Source organism: Mastigoproctus giganteus, chromosome 11 (genome assembly GCF_048544385.1).
Source record: "Mastigoproctus giganteus isolate SK-2022 chromosome 11, ASM4854438v1, whole genome shotgun sequence".
NCBI classification, from domain to species: Eukaryota; Metazoa; Arthropoda; class Arachnida; order Uropygi; family Thelyphonidae; genus Mastigoproctus; species Mastigoproctus giganteus.
Window position 1 is genome coordinate 124950345 of NC_143585.1, and position 17419 is coordinate 124967763.

The 17419-nt window shown below is 34.7% G+C and overlaps 1 protein-coding gene across 1 annotated transcript in view; it reads right to left on the reverse strand.

The window, feature by feature from the left end:
- The window catches only part of Rrp5 (Ribosomal RNA Processing 5), a 615569-nt gene that overhangs the window by 127771 nt on the left and 470379 nt on the right, over positions 1 to 17419 (reverse strand). Inside the window, exons 29-30 of the mRNA XM_090384558.1 lie at positions 14229 to 14325; positions 5282 to 5528 (exon numbers count right to left, since the gene is read on the reverse strand). Of these exons, the coding sequence (XP_090240684.1) occupies positions 5282 to 5528; positions 14229 to 14325 (344 nt within the window). The remainder of the gene's footprint in view (positions 1 to 5281; positions 5529 to 14228; positions 14326 to 17419) is intronic.

Sequence of the window (17419 nt, forward strand, 5' to 3'; positions counted from 1 at the left end):
CTTTGTATCATCAGCAAACTTCGACACTAAGCCTGATATACCTTCATCAATATTATTGATGAATATACAAAACAACAAAGGACCCAAAACCGAACCCTGTGGGACTCCACTAATAACATTCGTCCACGAAGAGCAGCACCCATTAATTACCACCCTCTGTCTTCTCCCACTCAACCATCCTTTTATCCATTGTAGCATTTTACCCTTAATACCATTCTGCTCCAATTTGTACAACAGTCTTCCATGCGCAACAGTGTCAAAAGCTTTCAAAAGCAAAATTATTTTTTGCATCGAGTTCCTTTGTAACCACATCATAATATCCTATCAAATTTGTCAGACAAGACTATCACTTAACAAACCCATGCGGTGTCTGAATTATTGCTGCAGTCTTGTCTAGATGATCCTGCAATGCATCTTTAAGGCAAATTTCCGCACATCTATTCTACATCTGTCTTTTTCTTAATTTGAATTTATGCCCCCTTAGGTTAGTAATCTGAACAAGTGGAAGGATCCCATCAGAAACCAGTGACTCCATTATTTTACCCCGAACAGAAGTTAAACTAACTGGTCTGTAATTACTCGTGTCACCCTTCGATCGCCCTTTGTGAATTGGGGATACATTTGCACATCTCCAGTCCGTGGGGAACCCCCCCCCCCGCTAAGTCCAAGGATGCTCTCATAATTATGGCTAAGGGTTTGCTTGCTTCCTTTACTGCCTCCTTTAATATAACTGGATAGATCCCATCCACCCCAGGTGCCTTTCATATGTTTAACTTCAACAATTTCTCCTCCACTTTGCTCTCAGTTATTACAAGCACCCTGCTACAATTTGATAACCTTCTGCCATTTTCAAACCTTAATAACTCCTCATGTGTGAATGTAGATGCAAAATACTCATTCAGTTTGTTTGCTATCTGAGCAGGATCATCAACAGTCGAACCATCGATATCAAGTGGACCAATCAGATTCATCCCCTTCCTTTTAGAGTTTATATAAGTAAAGAAATCCTTGCTGTTTTTCATAGCATCTTTTGCCAAAGATTTCTCGTAATCTGCCTTCGCCTACCTAACTTCCTTTGTGACCTGATTACAGACTAGCATCCCATGCATTTTTCTTCTCTGTCACGAGTTTCATTAGTTCATTTGATAACCATTTAGGCCTAAACCTTGAACAATATTTCTTAACAAGTATGAAACTTTTAGTAGCATCCACGATTAATTCCTTGAATGCTTCCCACTTAGAATTTACTGTTGGTAACGTCGTCAGTTGATCCCACTGTACAGAAGTTATTTAATGTACCGCATATATTAACTAACTTGCTAATCTTGTGAGTTGATTCTTATTATCTTATTGTGTAAACTGCTAATTATAATATTTTTTTCATCTCTCTCTCTGTAACCCAGTCCTTGTACATTTTGAAGAGTGATAATTTCCACTTTCAATTTACAGTTATAGGGTTTTACTTTTTATACAAATACATTTACTTTATTGTTATAGTTTGTAATATAACAAATTATATGCACACTGTTATCAGGAATTAGCCTATTATGTGCTTGATGTAAACAAACAAATGAAAATAAATAAAGAAATATCTGTACATGGTCTGATTTTCACGTTTGGGAGCTGGAAAACTCAAAAGAAATCAGGGGTTCCTACTCCCTCTGCTTGAGATCAGCTAACTAGAGCCTCAATTGAAGAGGATTTATAGATATTCCTCAAGCCATCAATGGGAATCAAACATGGACCACTCCAAATGCATAACATGTGGTGAAACCACATGTGATATGTTTCCCAGTATACTATCATGGAGGACAAGATGCTCGTTCTCCACTCTGTTTACAGTGTGTTCTATATTTCTATTTAGCATATGATTTGTGAATCTGTCACCTGCATTTCTTCTCTAAAATCTGGGAAACACTGGGATCAAATGATGCAGTTCCTCCCACGACTGCATAAAGGTCACATACCCTTTAACATCACTGTGTTCTGCCCTGTTGTCCAAATGTCTTACTGACTAGCCATTGTAACAATATTCTAAGTCTGAACACAGAAGCATGTACTGTGTATCATTCAACTTTGTTTAAATATAGAAAATGGTGATTTTACTTTTCCAAGAATGAAGTAGAATGTTGCTTGATTGTTCTTTGCACAAACAAGTTGTTGTAGTAGGGTTTTAGGAGCATCAGTGACTAAGGCCATATTTTTCTGTGTATATTGTCTGTAAATTGCACATGTTCTGAGGTTGAATTTCTGTTTGCTGGATAAAAAACACAAGTTTCCAGGGGCGACAACCATGCTATCCTCACCTGAGACCAACTAACTTAGCCACACATAGCAAGTGGTTGATTGTTAGAACAAATTCCTATTTGTTGGTGTAGAAGTGGACAGTTTGTATTACTTGAAGGAAGAACTAGAAAAATTATTGGAAGGCAATAAACAGGTGACATGGGACGGATTTTTTTTTTTTTTTTTTTTGGCTGATGCTTTATAACATTCCTTTCTTGCATCAAAGTTCAATTGCACCATCTCATGAGTAAACTCAAAGGAAAGCCTTGCAAATATATTTGTGTGTGTGTGCGAGAGCACATGTGCATGCATGTAACATAATTATTTCAGGAAAATTGAAATGTCTAACATTGAATACAATGACTGGCAAAAGATTAAATAAACTTTTCTCACCACCTGATGAAAAACTTTTCTTATATTATGTATGAGGACTGCATTTTGGCACTTTTGCGCAAAGCAATACAGGGAAAATACTAAAAAGGAAACATAACACAAAAGCACGCAAATTTAACTTATGCAGTTGCTTCCCACAGAGTATTAGGCAACTTGAAATAGTATCTTGCAGCCAAAGTTTTTGGTACGTTGCCAAATCAGCAGATCGTATGTTAAGTGCGAAATTGAAAAAATCTTTTTTAAAGAACAATTTCTCAAAGTTGAAAAATGGGTTTTGTAATGGAAAATGTGCTCATTCACGTTACAGAATTTGGTACCCACTGAAGAATTAAGTGCAATTCATTAAAAGTTTGTTCAACGTATTTCATGTTGCTGAATGTAGTAAGGTATATAACATTATGCAATATGTAAAATAATGGATAATTTATATTGCAAACTCTATCGTGAGGTAAGTTTATTCTTACATGTTAAACTTGAATGAATTAAAAGCAATTAAAAGTGATATTAGTTACAAATAAGGTTTTAAGAACTAGAAGCAATGGATGATAAATGCTTTGTCATATATGTGTAGAAGAGGTCTGCACAGACCTAAATTTTTTATTTTTACCTGGCCGGATCCAAAGTCTAGATGGCAAGACCTGACCCAAGCCCGAATTTGTGTTTCGAATTTATTACCTATACCCAACCCACTGTGAATTCATAGAAGATCAGTTCTGATTCAGAGAAGTTTGTGGGACCAGAGAGGAAATAGGAATATTAAGAACACTAGCAGAAAGAAGCATGGAAATTGTAAAAGATCTGGCAATCTGTTTTGTTGATCTTGAAAAGATTAGCCTAGATAAAAGAGACCTAAAACTAAACTGGGAACTTTACATGGGACAGACAGCTGTGGTTTGGATCGATGGAGAGGAATCAGAAGAAGTAGACACTGGTAGGGGTGTAAGGCAATGTCCCCTTTACTATTTAATTTATATGCAGAAGCATTGATGAAAGCATACAAAGAAGAGCAGAAAGGAGGTGTAAAAGTAGAAGGTAAAGACAATAAGATTTGCAGACAACCAAGTATTGATTGCTAATAATGAGGAAGAATTACAGAGCTGCTTGCATATCTTGAATAGCAAAGTAAAGGAGTACAATGAGATTAATAACAAGAAAACTAAGGTAATGTTAATTTCAAAGAGGCCAGGAAGGAGAATCAATGTAACATTAAATGGAATAAGATTGGAACAGGTGGACAAATACAGATACTTGGGAAGCATAATGATAGAAAATGGGAAAAGCCTGGAGGAAATAAAAACAAGAATTGCAACGGCAAAGAGGCATTTAGTGATAGAAAAAAAAACTATTGAGAAGAAGTTTCAAGTAGGAATTAAGAAAGCAAATGGTGAAAACATTAATATGGACTGTTGTACTATATGGCTCAGAGACATGAACACTGGCAAGAGAGGAGATTAGATGGCTAGAAGCAGTGCTTTTTTTGGGACGGTACGCAATGGTACGGCATACTGGCACCTTTATTAACAGTGACATTTGGAACAGTGCACTTCGAAATTTTAATATTCCGTAAATTTTTTTCAAATGTTTACCTACTATTCAAATAAGTTTAAAATTATTTAACTAAATTTGCAAGATAAGAATCTAAAAGATAAGAAAAACATCATTTTATGCATTGATAAAAGGCAATAATAAAGCAATTTGAAGTAAAGGAGATTGTTTCTTCTGTATTATTTTACTACTACTACTTACATTTTTAACTTTTTCATTTTAATTCATTAATTAAAATTCTTTAAAAATAAAGTTAATCTGTTTAAAAAAAAATTACATGAATGGGGTATTGGTATATTTTTTTTTCCAAGAGTGAGAAATTATATTTTCATTGTCACACTTTTCAAAATGCAAGATAGAGGAGAAAAGTATGAATAATTAAATAAAAATGTGTGTAAATCCCCCCCCCCCCTCCTGAGGACAGACAGGTGGGCATGTTAAAGAGAATCTGTCCTATGTACATTAACATACTTTTGTAAGTTCCATAAGCTTGGAACTAGCAAATAAAATGGATAAAGACTGTACACATTCTTGTATATAGAAGGAAAGCTAATCACTGTAAGAAGTCGAATGCATGCCATCTACTGCAGTTCATGGTTTTTTTGTACATTTTATATGAAGAACTGTGTTCATAGGCTGATTTTCATGTTTTGAAGGCTGAAAACAATCTCAACTAAAAGAGGCCCCCAAGAATTTCTTCATTCTTTTCACGGGGTTTTAAACAAACTTCTCCAAAGTGACAAAAACACTATACTGCACTGTCATTGAGTTGGGGAAAGGGACATTTCAAAAATCCACATGTTGCAGAAATCTTGTTGAAAACTGAAAATCTTGACAAGTGCGATATACAGAAAGTTAATTAATTAATCTTTATAATCCATCATTTTTTTGTAACCATAAAACCTTTTAACATGGTCAATGGAGGTTTCCTTAAGGATTAATGATTTAATAGCAAAAATACATTTTTCTGAACTATTTAGCATTACCATTATAATACAAAAAATAAAATGAATTGTACAGTCAACAAAACTGATATTTATAGGAAGTTTGCAATTACCTGGAAGGCCGTGTTGATAAATAACAATGCTTCAAAGAATGATCGAGTTCCAAAATAACACAATTAATATACTTTTGCTTGACAATACGTTGTATCACTTTATCTACAATATCATAATCATCCCTCATGTCAGTAAGACCCAGTGTGCCTTGATAACCAAATGGTAGTTGCACAATGATTCCTTTTTCTGTGTTATATGAGCAAATTCGGCCAACTACAACATTTCCTTTTTCTAGTTTCATGATATCTGTTAAAAAATTTGGGAAATAAAAATTGTTGTTATTCAAGAAAATAAACAAAAAAAAAAAAAAATAAAAAAAGTCCATTCATGTTATATTTAACTATTTCATTTGTGCCTGTAGTGTTCTACGATCTACCTATTAACTCAATGTTAGGCACCATGTTATTTCAATGATTTGAAACAATTTGCCACAAAAAAAAAATGAATGGGCAACTGTATTCACATTGAAAATCATAGAAAAATTGTCCGATGATTGATCAGTTAATAACACATTTAAAGTTTTTGATACCAAAAACTTTTTCCCATAGAAAAAGACTTCAAATAAGTACACGACAAAAGAAAGAGAATTCTTGGGGTGGGGGGGGGGCATTTTTATGGTCACAGAAAATATGAGATGCGGAGAAACATGTGGAAAGAGAAAAGAAAGCAGATCTGTAAAGAGAATTTCTAATAACAATTTTAATGAAATCCATGCAGAAAATTGATGATAGGGACTCTAAATATGAAACGTAAAAGTACGAGGGTTATCACAAAAGTAATGCACAAAGTGGTTAATTTAGCTATCTGATATGCTGGGCCATGGCTGCACTCAACATTCCTAACACAGAAATCTTTTTCCACATAATGATGCCTTGATCTTGGGGAACAGACCATAACTGTATTGACTTACTAGTATCACAACTATAAAGGGAAAAAGGTAACGCTTCCCATTTGCAATTAGTGAAAACAAACTGTACAGACTGTGCGATATGAGGCCTTGCTTTGTTATGGAGTACAAATATACAAGCATACAACACCTGTGAAACCTTCAGATGAATTTTTGGGCATAATTTCTGGTGAAGAAATATTATTGTTGTTGTTGTTATTTGGTTTTTAGGAGCATTAGCAAATAAGGCCATATTGCTCCGGGAATATGCGGTGGTCATTCTCTGACCTTTCCGCATCCTCTGTATTTGGTGGTGACGGGCTCGAACCCCGGTCTAAAGAAATATTGTATAGTAGTTTCCAGTTACTGATATTCCAAGTAGCATATGAGCAGCAGCAGCAGCAACAATGCCCTCATAATCATAGGCCATAATGACCATTTGTTTCACCTTTGATTTGCCAGCGACATTTAGAGGGGTGTAGCAAAGATGGATGCTTCTGTTGGGCTTATTATGAGTTTAGGTTAAAAGTCAGATGTCATTGTCTTATTGTCTTAATTAATGGCAACAACTTTTCACCTTGTTAGTAGCATGCAAGTAACTGGATTGCAATTTCTTTACACTTTGCTCATTGTTCATCTGAGAGCAAATATTTGACCAATTGACAAGTTACCTTTCATTTTTGTAAAACTTCAGTTAAATTTTGGTAAACAGATAGATGATTTCAGGATTCCAGATTTGTTGGCTATTTGTTCACAGGTCGCACTTATGTCTTCCTCCAAAATGGTGGTAATAATAACTACTGATCCTTCCGCAATAATTCATAAATTTGTGTCAGATATTTGTAACTGTAATCTTATGTGTAAGAATATCACCATCCATTTTTAAAAGAAATACATAACTATTCAATGCAGGAAATCTGTTTCAGGTACACTAATGTTGAGGTTAACCTTCAAATTATTATCTTGATTAATACAAGTCACATCAATCAAGATAATTTGTTTGCACCCTGTGCACTCTGCTCAGAAACCTTCATATTATTACAATTCCATGCATATGCAATGAGAAAAAATACAGTATTTATTTGTTGAAAAGGAATATGTGGTTATTCGTGTTGAAATGTTAATAAACAGTAGGAGAAACATATAGTAATTGGCTGCATGAATTATTCAGATGAACAATATACATCACTGCAGTATATAAACTTAATACAGGTAACCCTCGTATAACACGGTAGTTTGGTTCCTACAAAAATCTCGTGCAATGTGAAACCGTGTTATATGGGACTAAGAGCCAATACAAAAAGGGGGTTTATGTTCCAAAATCTAAAAAAATATACCATATTTTTAATAACTATCGGAAACTTTATTTTTATAATAGTGATAACTGAACAAACGTCTTGCCTTACAAACTGTGATACTTATATATATCAGATAATGTACGTTCATTTAATTTTCTTCTTCTTCTTCATCACTGCTAAGCCCAATCTCTTCTGCATCTAGATTTCGTGTGCCTTCTGCTCTCTGTCACAATCTGTATGCTTCAAAGTCAATTTTTTATGGTCTTAAACAAGCACAAGTTCAATAGCACAGAACCTAACCCAGGAATCTCCCAACAAAATACAGTAGACCCCCGCTTTAAAGATATAAAACACAAATTTAACTTTATTACCTAACCAATTAACAAAGTTAAATGATGAGTGAAAATTGGAAGAATATTTTCCAGTTAGCAAAATAAAAATAAATTTACACTTACGTACATAGCTTAATTGATACATAGTGCAATATGTACATACTAACTAATTGATATTTCTGTTCACTGACTTTTTTTTTTGTTATAAAATTTATAAGCAATTAATAACAAAGAACACGTATACACAAGTGAGATAAGGAGTAATGAGTTTCTGAAATTTAATTTATGTTTTTTATGATTATATATTTCATGGAAAGGGAAACACATTTCATCATAACAACATGAAACCCCACAGAATTCCAGCTATCGGTATTATCGTAAATGCAATAAGATCAAGTTTCTACCCATTTATAAGTGATTACACTAACAGAAAAGCCGAACAAACCGGAAAGTGCAAATTGTTTTATGGTAGTGACCTCCAGAAACGTGCTTTAGAAAAATATCACAAACGTGACAATGACTAGTGAGTCAACAGCAGGGATTCACAAAAAGGAAGGGAAACATTGAAAATTACATCTATCATAATAGTAGGGTTTTCCCAGCACAAGAGCTCAAAAATATCATATTATATAAGTACCATGTTGTGCGAGGATTGCTACAATTCTCAAACCACATAGTAGAAGTACCGTGTTATATGGGGATTGCCTGTATTGGCAATGTTTTTGGATTCTGTTTCTTCAGGCACAATTATACAAGGGATCCTCATTATCCGAGGATAATTGGATCCAGAAAATTCCACTTAAAATGGGAACCAATTTTTGTAATTTTTATTATTTAAATAAAACTAAATGCAACTAGGCATAATATTTTAAGAGTTTAAAATTCTATATCTATATAATATTGGTGTAGATACATCACAGACAACTCTTAAAGAAAAATTATGACAGTAGTGTGAAAAGCACCATTTCATCTGTATCTCATAGTGTGCTCATCCTTCACATGTAGACATGTGTATATATATGGGGCGGCACCTGGAATGCCTGTTCAACTCTGCCTCATGTCTCTGTGAAGAACAGAGTCAACTGCAAAATGGCAAGAAATATGTTAGTGTAGGTTTGCGTGTATTCTGTTGTTCTGTTCTGGTCTATTGGCTACCCAGAAGCATCATTCACCTGGACAGATGATTCTGGGTACTCATCCACACTACGGGAAGGTGGGCCAGTTCCAGTAGAGGGCGCCTCAGTAGCCAGGAGCGGCAGTGCATAGCACACACTTCTTGATTAGACTGGGGTTCGAGCCTGTGACCACCAAATACGGAGGACGCGGAAAGGTCAGGGAATGACCACCGCATATCCACAGAGCAATATGGCCTTAGTTGCTAATGCTCCTAAAAACCAAATATCAAATATCCAGTAGAGCACGTACTGTCTCATAAGAGACTCTGATGATCCACCTAGTGTTCCCAAAAGGTGGGACACGATCCTCTGAGGCTCATTCCAGAGAACAAAAAAAAAAAAAAAAAAAAAAAAGTGAGAACAAAAAAAAAAAAAAAAAAAAAAAGAACACCAACCCATGGTGCTGGTATTGGAAGAAAAAAGGAATAAAATAAAATATAATAAAATAAGAGAAAAATAAATAAATAATAAAAGCCAATGGTGTTGGTTAGAAGAAAAAAAAATAAATAAAATAAATATATAACAAGTAATATAAAAAAAAAATTTTTAAAGTCAATTCCTACTTAGGTCAACAAAGAAAAATTTTATTTTAGTTACTTTTTATTAAATAATTACAATTAATATAAATATGTATATACATATGACAGAATCACAATATTAAGTGGCAAAATAGAAAGCGAATTTCCTTGCAATTTTCCATTTTCCTTTCTATATATGGTGTTGGACTATTATTTTTATTCACATGTTTCATTTTCCATTTTGTTCCCTCCTTGACTCAGACTAGAACCCAGAATGAAAAAAGAAATTTTTTTCCAGCAATCTACACGCTTCGCCACTGACGGTATTTATTCCTAAATTTATATCCTGCTAAATATCTTATATAAGAGAAATTTTTTTCTCCCATATAAAACTAAAATTAATTAATTAAATTTAATTAATGAATTAATATTTGAAAAAACTGTATTAACATCAAGTGTCATCCACTACAAGTTTAAAAAAATGTATTTGAACTTGAGTGGATGAATAACAAAAATTTATCAAAAAATTATTGATTTTCGCAAGAATTGAACTCGCATTCTTCACCTTCACGTGAAAAATACTGAAATCCTTGCATTTTACCGATTGAGCTACTGCCTGTTGATTTCAATTTTATTCCTAAATTTATATAAGAGAAATTTTTTTCTCCCATATAAAACTAAAATTAATTAATTAAATTTAATTAATGAATTAATATTTGAAAAAAACTGTATTAACATCAAGTGTCATCCACTACAAGTTTAAAAAAATTTATTTGAACTTGAGTGGATGAATAAAAAGTATTTTATTAACGATTGAAAATTTGAACAAGATATATAAATATATATAGGGAGAGTGTGAACTAATAGTAGGAATTGAAAAAAAAAATAATTAATTTAAGAATAAATAAAAGGCAGTGGTGCTAGTTAGGAAATAAAAAAATAATAATAAAAAAAAGCCAGTAGTGCTGGTTAGAGAAAAAAAACTAGTAGTGTTGGTTAAGAATAACATTAATAATAATAATAATAATAATAATAAGGGGGGGGGGGGAAGTAGTAGTCTTCAGTAAGTACTCTTGTATCCAGGATAATCCAGAAGTTGAACCGATGACCATTATGATCAGTGCAATGACAATTGTTGCGTACACGACCCATAGAAGAAAATATAGCTAATTTTGGTACCCAGCACTACACAGAAATCTCTGAGTGTCCTCTGAAAGTACATGTTTGTTATCCAGGATAGCAGAGAAGCAAAACTGTTTTCCCACTCACACAGGTGTAATTGGACTATTTTGGTTTGCTACTGGTGTTAATTCTCTTGCTACGACTAAACACCTCAGAGGCAAAGTTCTGAAGAGCTGAAAGATGGTTCGTATTCTGCAGAAGCACTTCCTCCTGGAACGTCAGTTCGGAGTTTCACCCTAAGATCGTTGTAGATTGCACAGTTAAAGAGCAGGTGACCCCAATCTTCTGAATTCTCGCAGCGGCAGAGATCTGTGTTATGCAAGCAAAACTAATAAAGTTTTTGATTGAGAGAGCCATGTTCAGTTTCCATAGTTAAGGAGCACCAGGTTTTAACCGAATTAGAGAGCAAGGTCACATCAGGCAGGAATTTTCTTGTGGCAGCTCCAAGTGGGGTGGTGTCCCATCTGGTCTGCCAGATACTAATTAGCTCGTTAAAGCATCTGGATCTCTCTTTTTTTAGGCTCTTCATTTAAATTTAGCTGGATACCAAGTAAGCCTGAAGCTCAACCTTCACAACGAGTTATCCATGTATTGCATTATCTCGAATAAGTAATGCTTCACTAATAGAGAAGACTATTGTTACTTATTCTCGGTGGGCACCAGATGGCACTGTTTCAAATCTAGTTGGCTTTTCATCAGAGGGTGGGGAGGTACCCTGGTATTGAAAGTGAAGCATTACTTATTTGAGGTAGTGCAATATGTGGGCAACTCATTGTGAAGGCTGAGTAGATATGGTGTATCTACACCAATATTATATAGTAATGTTTATTATGTACTTGTATATAGTGAAAAATGGATGAAGGAACTGAAACACCATGAATTGTCAAACTAACAGAGCAAACTTATCTGCGAAAAGATCTAAATCTCCCAAACATTTTCTCATTCATTTCACAAATATACATGGTCTCATTTCCACCTGGAGTCTGCCAAATCCCATGTACTTTTTCTGACAGAATCTTAGCTATCAGTTGATTCAATCACTGCTCATCTCAGTTGTCCGAGTTATTTGTTGTATGATTCCTTTGGCTTCAAAGGTGGTACTTTTGCATATGTCCATTCTTTTTGATCTTCTCTGGCTTAAAATCTATCTACCACAATCTGTCAAATTCATCTGTTGCCTTTATCATTCTTCCAAACTCCAGTAATCACTTGGGAATCTGACTTCCTCTCTTTGAAACTTGAGTTTCTCCAGTTCAACTTTGGCAACAGTGAGGTGATTTTAATGTTCACAACACTAGCCGGCTACCATTTTATAGTTATGCGGACCCAGCTGGTCCAGATGCTGAGGCTTTTGCAATTACTAATGACCTCACACAGATTGTTCATTTACCTACCAGAATACCTAACAATCCTAACCATACAGTCAACATGCTTGATCCTTTTCTTCCAAACAGCCCGTCCAAGTACACGGTCGAGGTAAGTGGTCCTCTAGGCACCTCAGATCAGATCACAACTTGATGATGGTCTCTTCTCCAATGGAGCCTTTCTCTCATGGCCATTTCCAACATTGTGTTGTTTGGCATTACAAGAATGCAAAATGGGATGATCTGCGAGATTTCTTTTCTCCTTTTCCTTGGTTGGATTACTGTTTCAAAGCTTCTGATGTCAACGTTTGTTCAGATTCTGTTAGTGAATATATTCTTGATGGGATGAAATCCTTTATTCCATGCAACATGTTAAAATCTCGTCCTTTATGTAAACCTCAGTTTTCCATTATCTAGAAACCTTCCATCTGATCAACCATCGCCATTACAATAAAGCACATTACAAATATTGCTTCCTCTGCATCTAAAAAACTGGGTTTTCTCTTTTGCTCTCAGCATTACTTTTCTTCCAAACAGCTGTTCACTCTGTACAAATCACACATCCTCCATACCATGGAATATTGTTCCCACATCTGAGGTGGTGCCCTAAAACATCTCCCAGGCTCCTAGATTCCATTCAAAAAAGGACAGTTAGATTAATTAATGATTCATCTTTAACAGAGTCTCTCCACTCTATGTCTCATAAAACTCCTGTTTCTGCTGCATGCCTTTTCTATAGATACTTCCATGGGCACTGTTCTTCTGAATTGGCTTCTGTAATTCCTGCTCTCTCTTTCAAAACAGTCCACACACGTACTGCAACCAGTCAACATCCTTTTACTGTCTAACTTGAAACTCAGAGAACCAACTTTTCTTCTTCCTCATCTATTCATTCAACTTCCATTTTTTTTGGAACAAGCGTCCTTCATATGTATTTCCTAAAAATTACAATCTACAGAAGTTCAAGTCTAATGTTAACAAATATCTTCTTTCCTCTTCTCAACCTCCAACCCATGCAGGGTATTAAATTCTATATATTCTAATACTTCTCGTGTCTGGGGTTCTCATAAAAAAAAATAAAATTAAAAAATAAACAGTTTTCTTCAGCAACAGCAAACTGGAAAACTTAGAAGAAATTAATCAGAAGTCTATTCTTTTTCCATTTCACACATGGCGCCATATATGCTTTGTCCACTTCTGCAAAGATTGTAATTGTTTAGTATTAATAACAAAATTGATATCTTTCATATTATCAGTTTATATAAATTATTTATCCACGCCTACTCAGCTAAGCAGCATTAAGGAAGCCAAGCCAGAATGTATAAAATTGTTATTTTGTAATCTCTTTCTCTCTCTTTTCATCTCCTCTTTTTTCAAGTTCACTGCATGTGTTTTTATTTAGACTTACTGGCCTGACATTAGAGTGAAATTATTTATATATATATATAAAAAAACAACCTGAAAAAGAATTCAAAATAAATTTTTTAAATTCATAAAGAAGTTGTCATCCTTTCATTTTTTGATATAAAACTATCTTCTATATCTGTGTATTTAGGTATGTTTTTAAGTATCACTATATTCTAAATTCAATTTCATCAATTTCTGCATCTGAATTCCAGAAAATTTATGCTTTCGTAAGCCAAAATTGGAAAACAGCGGCTAAGACTGCAATCTTCTCCTCCTTCTCCACCAGTTTTAAAGTCAATTATAAACTGCGTCTCTAATCACTTAGAAATACATACAAGGGGTGCCAGTAATTAGTGGATGAGTTTAAAATATTATTGAAATTATCTTTAAAAATGTATATATATGTATGTACTCCAGAAAGAGTTAATCACATATGATGACATGATACAAAACAGAATCCAAAAATATTGTTTTTTTCTCATACACATTGTGTAATTAACTTAGCAAAATACATTTAATTTATGTTAATTCGTGTGTTCAATTAGTGTTCCTCTCTAATTTATTATTTGAGGATATCTGGTGGTATAGTCACGGAAAGCTTTGAATGATAATACAGATTTTACATAAGATTTTATGAGACCCACTACAAAAATTCTGGACACTGGATTGTTGATGAACTTCTTTAACTCAAGTATAAAAATAAAATAATACATTTATTTAAGAGATTTTAAATATTTTTAAACTTGTAAAAACAATTGTCTACAAAATTTATTTCATTACTAACCAGATCTTATTAGTTCAACATCATTGCCAGAAGAATTCAAGAGAGTAATTTTGACAGCTTCAGAACAGTGAAAATGTCTATGAGGTTTCCTCAATACCTGAAAAATAAGAAAAACCATTAAATAAAATGGGGGAGGGAAAAAAATCAAATTTAAGAGCAATGACAACTGCATTTTCACATATTCTGTAACAGTGAATGAACAGCATGCACGGGAAAAGGTACTGTACATACATGGCCATCCATGAATAGTTTATACTATACACAACCAATTTCTTATATGAACAGTGATAATGAAAAAGAGGCTACTCCAATTTCACACAGTGAAGTTGTTGTTGTTTAAGGGTTTTAAGACACAAGGGCATCAAAGGCCAAGATGTGTCTTTCCATGTTTTATTTTAATGACAATCAATTTTTTTCAGATTTGTTTGTCAAATTGGATTTGCCGAATAAAACTGATTTGCAGAGTATCTGTTCTAATATCTGTTGAAGAGTAAGTGGATTCCGATTATTGCATAAACTCTGGAAGCAAAGGAATCTGGAATTTCTGAAGCACAGGCATTCTAACAGGATGTGTTTCACTGTAAGCTGAACTTGACCTCACACATTATCATCTATTAGCTAATTTTCATTAACTAATAGATATTATCATCTATAATGTTGAGGTGGGTGTGGCCAGTTCTTAGTCTGGCAAGCTTCTCTGCAACTTTTTCTGATGCTTGATTTCCATATTTGTGGATTCGGTTTTATTTCCCACAGTTTATTATTGGTTTCAGTTCTCCATATCTGGGACCATTCGTCTTCGCTAGTTCTAATAATAATTGAGCTGAAATCAGTGTATGGTATTATCATTATTTTGTTTGGCTGTTCTGTAGCTGACTTTGCTGCATTATCTGCTTTTTCATTGCCTTCTATTCCAGAGTGTCCTGGAATCCAGCAAAGAGTTATTTCAGAGTGTTTTTTTTTTTGACAGAGTTTGATTAGACAGCTAATTTCTTGTAGGATGGGATTACACAAATGATGTTTACCCTGTATGGCTGAGATAGCATTAAATGAATCAGAATATATTAGGACAGAAATTGATGATTGCTGACATATTTCACTTAATGCAAGCTGAATGGCATATAATTCTGCAGAAAGTATGCTGTACTCAAGTGGAAGAGTTTGGTTTGGTTTGTTTGGGTTTTTTGGCGCACTAGCAACTACGGCTATAATGCGCCCAAGTGGAAGAGACTTTGAAACTACACATGAAGGGAAAACAGCTGCTGCACCTACATGTGAGTGCGATTTAGAGTCATCTGTATAGATTATGAGTTTTCCAGTGTATTCCAAAGTATGGTTGGCATGTAGCTGTTGGATGTTAAATGATGGAATGGTGCTTTTTGACCACTAGGTGAAGTATAGATCAGCGTCCATCATCATCTTTATTCCATGAAGTGGAGAGAGGTAAAGGCATATTTGCACTTTCTTCAATTTTGTTGAGATCAATTTTCCACTTCTCTGTTATTTCTTGAAGACTTATCACAGCAGGCCTGGGTTCATTAGGTTCAAATTCATAGAGTGTTGTTCAAAGAGGTTGGTTGAGGTATACTTAACAAGGATCAGATGGAGAGCTTCTTATTTTGATAGCGCAATGGCAGCGTAGGCTTTGCCTTCTAATAGACAGAGGGGGGGAGGTCATGTGCTTCCATGCACAAACTTTGAACTGGCAAGGTTCTGTAGGCGCCTAGTGCGGATCGAAGGGCACTGTGTTGAATGGTGTTCAGAGATCGTAAGATGCTGTTTTTAGCTGATGCCTATACTACAGCTCCATAATCTAATAATGACCGGATTAGAGCACGATATAAATTCAGCAATGACTGTCTGTCAGCACCCCAAGATGTTGAGGATACTGCACGAAGGATGTTTAATTTCTGGAGGCATGTAGTTCGTTGATAGGTTACATGTTTAACCCCGGGGGCTCACATCTGGTGAGTATGGGCTTGGCACACCCAGGATCCTGAGCTGGATATCATCATTCTTCTCTTTCTTGGTGATTCCCTTCTACTTGTCTGTCTGTGGGTAATTTAATTCAGAATTTTTTTTTTTTTTTTTTTGCCTGGTGCAGCATAAGCCTCAGGCTTCCTTGCACCTCATGACTAATAATAATAATGTTTTTGAAAATTTAATTTGGTATCAGAAATCAAACCCAATAATCTTATGGAGTCTGTCATCGGTATTTCTCTGCCTTTTAGTTTTAATATAGGCTCCGGATGAAGAGATAGTAATTTACAAAAATGTATTGCTGCTGTTTTCCCCTCCATTAATTGAGAGCCATTTGCATTTTGTCCAAGCTTCAATTTTAGTTATTGCTAATTGTAGTTGTCTTTCAATGGTAGCCATGCTCAATGATTGACAGGAGATAGCAAGATCATCTGCATACATGTAGGTTTCTACCATAGCTGGGATGTCTCGTGTAATGCCACTGGTAATGCAAAAAGTTTGGCACTTAAGATCGATCCATGAGATGCTCCTTCTTCCTGAGTGTGAATTGTGGACAGCTCATTCAGGAATCATACTTGAAAGGTCCTCAGCTGGAGAAAATTCTTAATGAATCGAGGCAGGTTACCTCTCAGTCCAAAATTGTTTAAATCTTGCAGGATTTCATATCTCCAGTCGAATGCTTTGGTAACATTGAAAGTTATCATTACCATGTTTTTTAACAAAAGCATTTCAAGTGTGAGCTTCAATTTTGATGTAGATATCAGTTGTAGATCTGTTATGACGGAAGCCAAATTGGTGTGGAGTTACAGCATCTTGATCTTCTATAAGTCAGACAAGTCTCCTGTGAACCATCTTTTCTAGTATTTTTCCTAAACAGCTCATCAAAGATATAAGACGATAACTGTTGGGAGAGGAAACATCTTTTCCAGGTTTTGCTATGGCTACCACTATTGACTGATGCCATGCATCATGGTAAACATTCTCTTCAAATATTCTGTTGTAAAATTTTAATAGAGCAAATTTTGAGTTGGAGTTGAGATGGCGAAGCATTACGTAGTAAATGCCATCTGGTCCAGCAGAACTATTTCGAGAATTCTGGAGAGCTTTGTTAAGTTTGGTAATAGTGAACTGAAGATTATATGTATAAGATTGGCTTGTATTGAAATTAATTTTATATTTTTTTCATAGACACGTTTGTGAATCGAAATGAT